Source organism: Procambarus clarkii, chromosome 43 (genome assembly GCF_040958095.1).
Source record: "Procambarus clarkii isolate CNS0578487 chromosome 43, FALCON_Pclarkii_2.0, whole genome shotgun sequence".
Lineage (NCBI taxonomy): Eukaryota > Metazoa > Arthropoda > Malacostraca > Decapoda > Cambaridae > Procambarus > Procambarus clarkii.
In genome coordinates, this window is record NC_091192.1 from 34,203,132 (window position 1) to 34,212,877 (window position 9,746).

The following is a 9,746-nucleotide window of genomic DNA, read 5'->3' on the forward strand; positions in this document are numbered from 1 at the left end:
TGTATCTATACTGTATCACCACTGATACCAGCCACTAAGCAAGTTGTTAATAATTATGACTAAATTAAAGATACTTAATGCTGCCACCAGTATTCGATAACGTAAGTATTTAACAGTGACCGGCGTCAAAGGGTACCGGTCACGGGAGGGTTAAAGGTGGCACAATAGGGGGAGGGGGAGCCACATGGTCGGTTTCCACTTTTTTCTGACCGCTCTCTATGAATGAATACACGAGTACGAATGGATACCCAGATTGACAATTTAGTAATATATATAATATATATTTATTTAATTGAAGATCACTACATAAAAGTCCTACTCTATCTTCCCTATCAAGGCATGTAATAATCAACACTTGTGATATTGGAACATAAGGGACCAGTACTCACTCAAGATACAGCAGTGATGAAGCTTCCTTGTAGATACCAGACCGTCAGTCTCCCTCCCCCTGTGATGCCCAACACTCCACCCCAGACTCTTGTCTGAACTGAGACACAACACACACTGTCCTTTCCCTCTTGTTGTTGTTTTAGATTTAGCTACTCAGAACGAAGTGTCCATGTAGCACGGGCTATGGCCTCTCCCTCTCTCGTAACGAGCTTTTATACTCGTCTATCCCCAATTTTCCGTTGAATGGACGGATTTGAATCTGGTAACAAGGGATTACTTTCCAACTCTAGAAACTACTGGAGGTGAGGTTTGTTTGACCTTACCTCACCTCCCTGTGAATGTCTCGTAAGTCAGGTATAATCCCAAGTCTCTACTCACGTCACCTCAACAACTGTTAGTGTTTTGTTTGAATTTGCCAATACATGTTCTGGTCTGTTTCTTAACAATGCTCCATCGACGAATCTTTAAGTTATTTAGATAGAAAAAGTGGTGGTGGATGATGATAGTATTGGATTGACTGAAATGAAGATTAATGGTGATGAGGTAACCTCAGCAGACTACCTTTTACCATGTACTTTAATGTACCTAATGCCATGGCAGAGTTGAAAGCTTCTGAGCTATTCATTAGAGTACGAACACTACCCAGTGACTGTACACAGCACCACTTGAGCAAACTAGTTTCATCTTTTTTGCATATTTTTATTCAGACTGCCTGCTGCACCAGTTATCCAAACTTTTTTATCCGAACAAACCCCCAATCGGATAACGGGCATTTTCAGATAACAGACATTCATAAATCATGTGGCTGACTGTACCCTCTTTTACAATACAGGTACAGTATTACATTTTTCTGTGTTGATCCTTCGCCAAATCCTGAGAGTGGGAGCCAGGTTAATGATACTGAAAGTATGTAATACATGTTGGCCTTCTCTTGGCTCAATTTCATGGTATATCATAGAATCTGGATCCAAGCAAATATGGTATTTAAACCTAAATATTTTTTCATTGTACATTAGTATATATTTGCATATTTTCCTCATTATAATTATGTAAATGTTACATTTTATGCATATACTTTTTCAGTCTTACCTATGGGACAAGGACAAGGTTGTAGCAGAGTGGTTAGACCAGCAGATGGAGAGCTACTGGCTCAGGGAGGATGGGAAACCATGTCTTGAAGAAAGTAGTAATTCATATGTCTTGGAGAATCTTCAACAAATGAAGAGAGATGCTGCTATATCACAGGTCATGGGTGTTGTCAAAGTGAGTATTTCTACCTCGGTTCAATACCTATTTTATAGATTATTAAGTTGTGTTTATGTTCATTAATTAGGGATCCTAGCACCAAATGGTACATTTATCGCCATCATCATCACATCTCTGCACACATTAGGCTTTTGGGTGCTTTTCTTGGTGAATCCACAAAACAGAACAGTACTGTACTATATTTGTTTAGATTTCATTGGATTAGGTGACTTAGGCAGTACAGTAATATTTTTGGTACAGAACCTTGCAGCATCTAAGTGCTGTACATGATGATGCCTCACAACTTGGTATAGAAATTACAAGGGTTGGACCACACCCTGCTGGCAATATCAGAATAATTGCACACAGAGCAGCTGTGAACTTGAGATTCAAAGCTGTGTTGTTGCCGTAGCTGAGGAAAGAATCTTGAAATAATTATAGTGAACTGTATCGTTTGGCTGCATTTAGATTTTGACCCTTAAAATCAACCTAAATAGATATATTAATCAGTAGTGAGTTAGGTATTAATATTTGAATGTTGGTATTCAGATAATACCTGATATTATTTGAGCTGGTATTAGTATACCATATAATACTGCATAACCAAGACATGTTAACAAAAATAAGTCTGGTTAGGTTGGAGTGCAGGTTATTGCATAAGTAACCTGTTTATTTACAGGCATACCTCAGTTTAAGAGTTTAATTGGTTCCTGGAGACGCCTCGTATTCCGAAAACTCGCATTCCGAAGCTAATTTCCCCATAAGAAATAAAGGGAAATGAATTAATCCGTTCCTGACTACCCCAAAAACCCCACATCAAACTAAATTTTTATACCTAATTCATCTAAATAAACCTACAAAACTATGTTCAAGGTATTACTTACCTTGCTGTTGAATGCTGTAGGCGTATGGAAGATGGTGAGGAGGGGGGAGGAAGAGAGGAGTTACTGTTTGGAAGGGGAGTCCCCTTCCATTATCACATCGGGCAGTGAGGACTTCACTGGTATGCACACTTTGGCACATTTTGCCTGCATACCACTAGGACTTGCTTGTTTTACTAAGAATTTGTCTAATGACACTTGTTTTTCCCTACATTTTAACACTTGTCTGTAGTAAGACATCACATTATCATTTAAAAGGTCAATGCAACGGCCTGCTACAGCTTTATCTGGGTGAGTTTTTTCAACAAAACTTTGCAGTTCTTCCCATACTTCACACATTTTCTTAATCAAGAAGGGACATCCTCTACTGCCTCTACTCACAGCTATTTTCTTAGGTTGAACCTTACCAATGGCTTTCTTGAGACCCATGGCAAGATATATAATGACAACTTTTATGCTCAAATGGCCAAAAAAACTATAAAAAACTGTAAATCCTTGTGAAGAATTCAGGTGGGATAGTCACTGGACACGAGACACTGGTAAACTGAGGCGCGATCGCCATGCCACCACGCGCCAGTCGGCCTGTACACGTATCAACAAACTCGTGTCCCGAGGTAACCCTCGCCTTCCGAGACATATTTTTGGAGTAAATCCTGCTCGTCTTCCGAAAAAGTCGCATACAGGGACACTCGCATTCCGAGGTACCACTGTACATGCAATGAAAGAAATGGGATTGATGTTACATTACTCAAATGTAAGAGCAAGAACTACTGATGGTGAGTTCATGCTAAAAAACATGCAGGCTCAATAGATAAACATAACCACTGTGCTGCATCAGCTGAGAGAACTTGTTTGCCCAAAAATGTGCCAGCTGAGAAATGATGTTACTGTATCATAAGAAATGAAAATCCAATACATACGAAGGGGGCACACATTACTTCCTCAGACCTCCAGTAATCATACCCCATCTTGAAAAACATCCCGAGTCCCTCACTTTCCTTTTTTTGGGCTTAGTACCGTGTTCTAGGCTACTTAGGCCTATGAAACGTCCAAAGACCAAGGGCTTTAGGAACGTGTAGGGCAGCCATACTATGAGCCACTGAAAGTTGAACAGCAACAAGTGAGTGATTACCATTATATATTTCAGGCAATATGTGTGCTATGTCAATTATAATATTTAGGCTCCACCGGCGCTGGAAATCGAACACTGGATCATAGGACTACGTATCCAGCGTGCTGTCCATTCAGCTACCGGTGCCCCCATCAGTGCTTACCTCCCCGTGACTACAGGGGAGTGAGATATAACTTTATGCCCCACCACCTAGCCATGTATATTGGCATGCTAATTACCTCTATCAACGTTATTTTCATTGTATATTTTATTAAGGTAGTGGATGGAATTAGTTTTGATGACCTCTTCCTTTAAGAGGAAGAGGTCATATTATTGATTGTCTGATGGGGTTACACCATCACCACCTCTCCCCTTCTCAATTTGGTTTTCGCAAGTGCCGCAGCACAACTGATGTCCTGGTGAACTTGGAGGTCTATATTTGCACTGCTTTTGCTGCTAGGACCTGCGTTGTTGCCGTCCTTTTTGACCTGGAAAAGGCTTATGACACCACCTGGCAATATCATATTCTGTCCCAACTTCATTCTTTTGGCCTTCGTGGTCATCTCCCTCTCTTTCTCCATAGCTACCTTTCTCGTCATTCCTTTCGAGTGAGGCTTGGTGCCACTCTCTTTGCTTCTTTTCAGCAATACGAAGGTTTGCTCCCAACGTAGTGTTCTGAGCATTACTGTTTTTCTGGTTGCACTCAATCATCTTCTTTCCTCTCTTTCTTCTGGCGTCTTCTCCGCTCTCTATGTCGACGATCTTACCCTTTGCTGTCGGGGTGATGATTCGCCTCTCCTTCAATGTCGGCTTCAACTTGTGATTGATGCCGTGTCGTCTTGGGCCACCGATCATGGCTTCAGGTTCTCTACATCTAAGACTTGTACTATGACTTTTACTCGGAAGCATGTCGTTCTTCGTCCCTCTTTGTCGCTTTATGGCCATCCCCTTGTGTACAGGGATTCCGCTAAGCTTTTGGGGTTGATCTCTGACTCTCATTCGTCTTGGTCACCCCATATCTCTTACCTCCGAGATGAATGCTTTAAGGCCCTTACCCTCCTTAAGGTTTTGTCCCATACTTCTTGGAGGAGCGTATTGGCACACTCTCCTCGCTTTACATTTTTCTCTTGTCCTGTCTAAACTCGATTATGGTTGCCCTGCTTACTCGTCTGCTTCTCCTTCTACGCTTCGCCATCTTGAAGCTTTGCACCATAGGCACCAGTGCACGAAAGGCACCAGTGCCTCGGCTATGGTGCCTTTCGTTCAACTCCTGCCCTCAGCTTGTATGGTGACACTGGCTTCCTATCTCTCCAGGACCGTCGTGATTGCTATTGTCTTCACTATCTTGCACGGTCCTTGCAACATCCTTCCTCTCGCTTCTGTCGTGTTTTAACTTTTACCCCTCCTGTGGTTCCTTCACCACCTCCCTCTTTCTGTCCGGTTATCTCGCTTACAGGTTTCTCTTTCAGTTCGTATTTCTAATGTTTCTCCTCATGTTGTTCCTTCCTTGCCCCCGTGGAGAGTCCCCCCCTTCCAAAGTTTTATAAATCTTTAACTCGCATCACTAGAGCTACGGTTCTACCCCTCCTACGGTTCTGAAACGCCTTTTCCTTGAGCACTTTTCTTAGCACTCTTGCTCCGTTTCCATCTTCACCGATGGGTCTAAGTCTGTGGACGGTGTAGGCTACTCTGTAGTTTTTCCTGACCACACTTATATGTGTCGACTACCTCCAGAGACTAGCATCTTCACAGCTGAACTTTATGCTATTCTCTATGCCCTTCGTCTCCTGCTTTCTCGTTGACAGTCTTCCTTTGTGGTTGTCATTGACTCTCGTAGTGCCCTCATGGCTCAGGTCTTTTAATCCGGTCCATCCAGTGGTCGTCGAGAGTCAGCATTGGCTGTTTCTTATTTACAGTAAATTTAACACTTTCGCCCGGGCATGACGCAGCATTGCGTCATCCGTTTACTGTCGGTAATGCCGGGGATGACGCAGCATTACGTCATCCACTTTAAATAATCGCCAAAAATTAGGTTTTTATCCAATTTATTTGGGACTGGTTTTAAAATGTGTGCCGATGTCTTCCCATTTTCTTTGTTGAGCCTCGTGCTTAGCACACGCCGTCGGCCCATTGATTTTGCTCCACTGTTGTGACCAATGTCGCCTCCCCTCGCATCTCAAACGTGTGAACATTTCGGCTATTTTCCGTGGCTATATTTCTTACTGCAGCTTTAGAAACTATCTACGCTTACTCCACGATGGATAGTGATCGTGAACAAGGCCCTTCCAGGAAAAAAATTGCGAAAGAAAGGCTTGAAAAGGGCGGGAATTGGGAGTGTAGCTGGAAGGCGTCCGAGCGCTCACTCGCGGCTAACGCGTGGCCCGTCTTCAACTCGTCGGCGGTTGGAGCGTGACCAGGTTTTTTATTTTATATGCTAATGTTCCTCTAGAGAATTCTATTGCGAACCCATTGAGACCAAAATGAAAGACCTAGGACGAAAATTGAGGTGACCAGAGTGAAAATAGTGAAAACATTTTATCGCGTTTGCGCGCTCCTGGGTAACTCGTTCGCACTTTCTCTGTTTGCTGCGGGTAATTATCCAGGCTTTTGGAGTTTATATGCATTTAGTGCTGTAGAGAATTCTATTGCGAACACAATGATACCAAATTTAATCTCGTAGGACAAGAATTAAGGTGACAAAGTTGAAGAGAGTATACACTTTTCAGAATTTACGCGCGCTCCCGTGACACCCTGGGACCCAAATCGCACAGTTGAGGGGTGGCGCGCGGGGTACGCCAAAGTATTAAGTCAATTGAGTTTTGCTGGGTTCCCAGCCATATTGGTCTCTCTTTAAATGAGCATGCGGACGCTGCCGCAAGGGAGGCTGTCCGCTCTTGTCCCATTTCCCATAAAGGTATTCCTTATTCCGAGTTTTACCCAGTTATTCATTCCTCCATCCTTACCCGTTGGCAGGATTGTTGGGCTTCTGTTACTGGTAACAAACTGCATTCTCTTAAGTCGCGTGTCCTCCTGGCCTTTCTCCTGCCACCGTAACCGGCAGTTGGAAACGGCTCTGGCGAGGTTGCGTATTGGTCATGCGCGCTTAACTCGCGGTCACTTAATGGAGTGCTGCCCTGCTCCTTATGGTCCAAATTGCATTGTCCCTCTTATGGTCGTGCATATCCTTGTTGAATGTCCCGACTTCCAGGACAAGCGTGTCTCTTGCTTTCCAACCATCCCTCGCGGTCACTTGTCCCTCGATATAATTCTTGGTGAATCAGATACTTTTAATATCGTTCGCCTTATGCGTTTCTGTTCCCGTATTGGCATCCTTGGTGATATTTACCGCCCTCTGATTATTCCGCACATTTGATGGTGCTACATAGCTTTCCCGGTTTAGTGCCTTCTTTTGATAATTAATTACTTGTGAAGTATAAACAGAAACTTGAGAAAGTTCAGAAGTTAGCAACTAGATGTGTATCAGAATTGAGAGAGTTCTCGGCTATGAGGATAGGTTGTGAAAACTCTCCCTCACAACCTTGGAGAGAAGAAACAGGAGATATAAAAACTACATACAAGATCTTGAGGTAATAAAGGGGATAAAGGAAGCCTATTTAAATTAAAAAGAGGTAGGACAAGGGGGATGTCGGTGGAAGTTGGAGATGCATTTTGAGTCATAAAGATGTAAGGAAGCTCTTGTTTCCTGTACAAGTGGTAGGAAAGTGGAATGCATTGATGAGAGATTGTTGAAGCCAATCCCATCCACAACCTTAAAAAGAAATGTGATAAGCATTAGGGGTTATTAGCACGCCTGGTATAAATGGCTAAGTGGCGGGGCATAAAGAGCTAAATCTTGCTCCCCATAGTCACTTGGGAGTACCCAGTGTACGGGTTGGTATCCTTCTCATGGCTCCTACTGATTGTTCTCAGTGTTACATGAAACACTGATAGACAGTGTTTGTCTATCATATTATAAAATGCCAACCTGTAAATCTATTTCACTTAATAGTTAAAATTGTTAAAAATGGGGATTAAAGCAATAATGTTTCCTTATCTTAGATACAGCAATCTTACCTGTGCCTGTCTTGACCATCTGTCTACTTAACCATTTGGTCATCTTCTTGAGGTTACAGTATCTTTGAGATGATTTCAGGGCTTAGTGTCCCCGCGGCCCGGTCCTCAAACCAGGCCTACTTTTTGTTGCACACCCCCAGGAAGCAGCCCGTAGCAGCTGTCTAACTCCCGGGTACCTATGCAGGCGATGAGTCACAATAACGTGGCTGAAGTATGTTGACCAGATCACACACTAGAAAGTGAAGGGACAAAGACTTGAGGGGAGGGACAATCGACTTGAGAATGGTCCAGGACGTCCCAGGTACCTATTTACTGCTAGGTGAACAGGATCATCAGGGTGAAAGAAACTGCCCATTTGTTTCTGCCTCCACCGGGGATCGAACCCGGAACCTCAGAACTACGAATCCGAAGTGCTAATCACTTGGCTGTCACGCCCCTATAGACCATACAGCATAAAATTTTAATGGTTGGAATTCACTCTGTTTAAGGAATTATATACTGAATTATATGAAGTTGAATACAGTATTGAACTTTAGTTTCATTTCTTAATAAATTGTTATTAAGTCCTTAACCCTCTAACTGCTCATCATTTTTAGCTCTATTTCCTAATGCACATAAACAATTCACAAAAATTCCATTGTTCTTTATCATAAAACTTATTTTTGATGGAAAAGTTCTAAACATTTTAATTTGGCTGTAGTAAGGTGAAGAAATGTTGAAAATGCCAAATTTCTGAGAAGTAATTTTCAAGCAAACTATGTGTAACAGATTTCTCCATATGACAACTATATGGAGAAATATAGTTATTCGGGATTTCAAGTTTTTGAAATCTTGCATGGCATCAATGATTCCTACCATAGATGTCAGATGATGAATGGGGATGCACTTGACATGGTGCCAATTTCGTTAGTAATGCCCAGGAACACACCTAAGGCTTTCAGAATTTTTTTCCAATTTTGCCAAGTAATTGCCAGAGGTCTCTAATGTTGAATGATATCCACATAGAATATTTAAGACATTTGAATATTACAGGGGACAATAAATCTCCTTAGAGGCACTCTGGACTTTATTGCTTGAGGGGGGGGGGGCTACAGGAGCAGTTTAAGGGTTAAGAAAGCTTTTTAGATTGAATTTAGTTTTCTTTTCAGGAGTTCCCTGAGATTGCGATGGACACAATTGTGCACATTATCCGTCGAATGTCTCCATCACAACGAGCAGATACACTGAAAGCACTCAACAATATGGATCTCATTAACCAGCAAGCAGAACCCATTACCACCCCAGACCAGCAGGATAATTCAAACTGACCCGTATGGTGGCAGTAGTACTTTAACCCATACTACTAGCCACACTTGCCCATGGTCCATATAAACCCAGCTGCCATACCCATCCACTTCGTGTACACAACCTGATGTGCGACTACACCTAAATATAATGACAATTTGATGAAGCATTTGGTGAAAGTGTAAACCTATTTGTTAAATTAAAAGAATAATGTTTAGGAATACAGTACTGTATATACAGTATATATATTTATAGCACAAAATGTATTGAAAAACTCCATGAAAAGATGCTAAGGAAAGTTAATGGAGTTATACAAATCATTAAATATAAGTCATATTTCTAAATTCATTTGCTTTACAGGTAAATGTAGTTATGGAAATTCTGTCATTTTACTTTTTGCATAGCAAGGCCAGATGTGTGTCTTACGGATGTGTATATTATTGATTAAGTTATTACATCATTGAAACATAACTCTCACAATTGTTCAGTAGTGTAGAAGATATACACAAAATTCTGTAAGATTCAATATTTTTGCAAATAGAATATTATATGACAATAATTTATGATATCAATCGATTCCTTTGATTTTTCAGCAATCTTCAGTGTACAATACTGATGATTTTTAAACCCAGAAAAGTTGCACCTATACAGTGCATACCTTTTTTCTTTGGATTTACTAATTGGTATTCTTTAAAACTTTTGAGCCAATAACATCAATTCTTGTCATTTGTCAGTACAAAGATTAATGCACGACACTGAAT

At 41.6% G+C, this 9,746-nt stretch overlaps 1 protein-coding gene across 8 annotated transcripts in view; it reads left to right on the forward strand.

The window, feature by feature from the left end:
* Positions 1–9,544, forward strand: part of ACC (acetyl-CoA carboxylase) — a 105,765-nt gene extending 96,221 nt beyond the window's left edge. For 5 of the 8 annotated variants that reach the window (XM_045738929.2, XM_045738921.2, XM_045738925.2 and 2 more), the window contains 2 exons: positions 1,474–1,653; positions 8,838–9,161. In XM_045738929.2, the coding sequence (XP_045594885.2) occupies positions 1,474–1,653; positions 8,838–9,008 (351 nt within the window). In that variant the 3' untranslated portion in view covers positions 9,009–9,161. Of the gene's footprint in view, positions 1–1,473; positions 1,654–8,837 lie in introns of all 8 variants that reach the window. The other 3 variants (XM_045738922.2, XM_045738924.2, XM_045738928.2) reach the window with 2 other exon arrangements.
* The last annotated feature ends 202 nt before the right edge of the window (positions 9,545–9,746 follow it).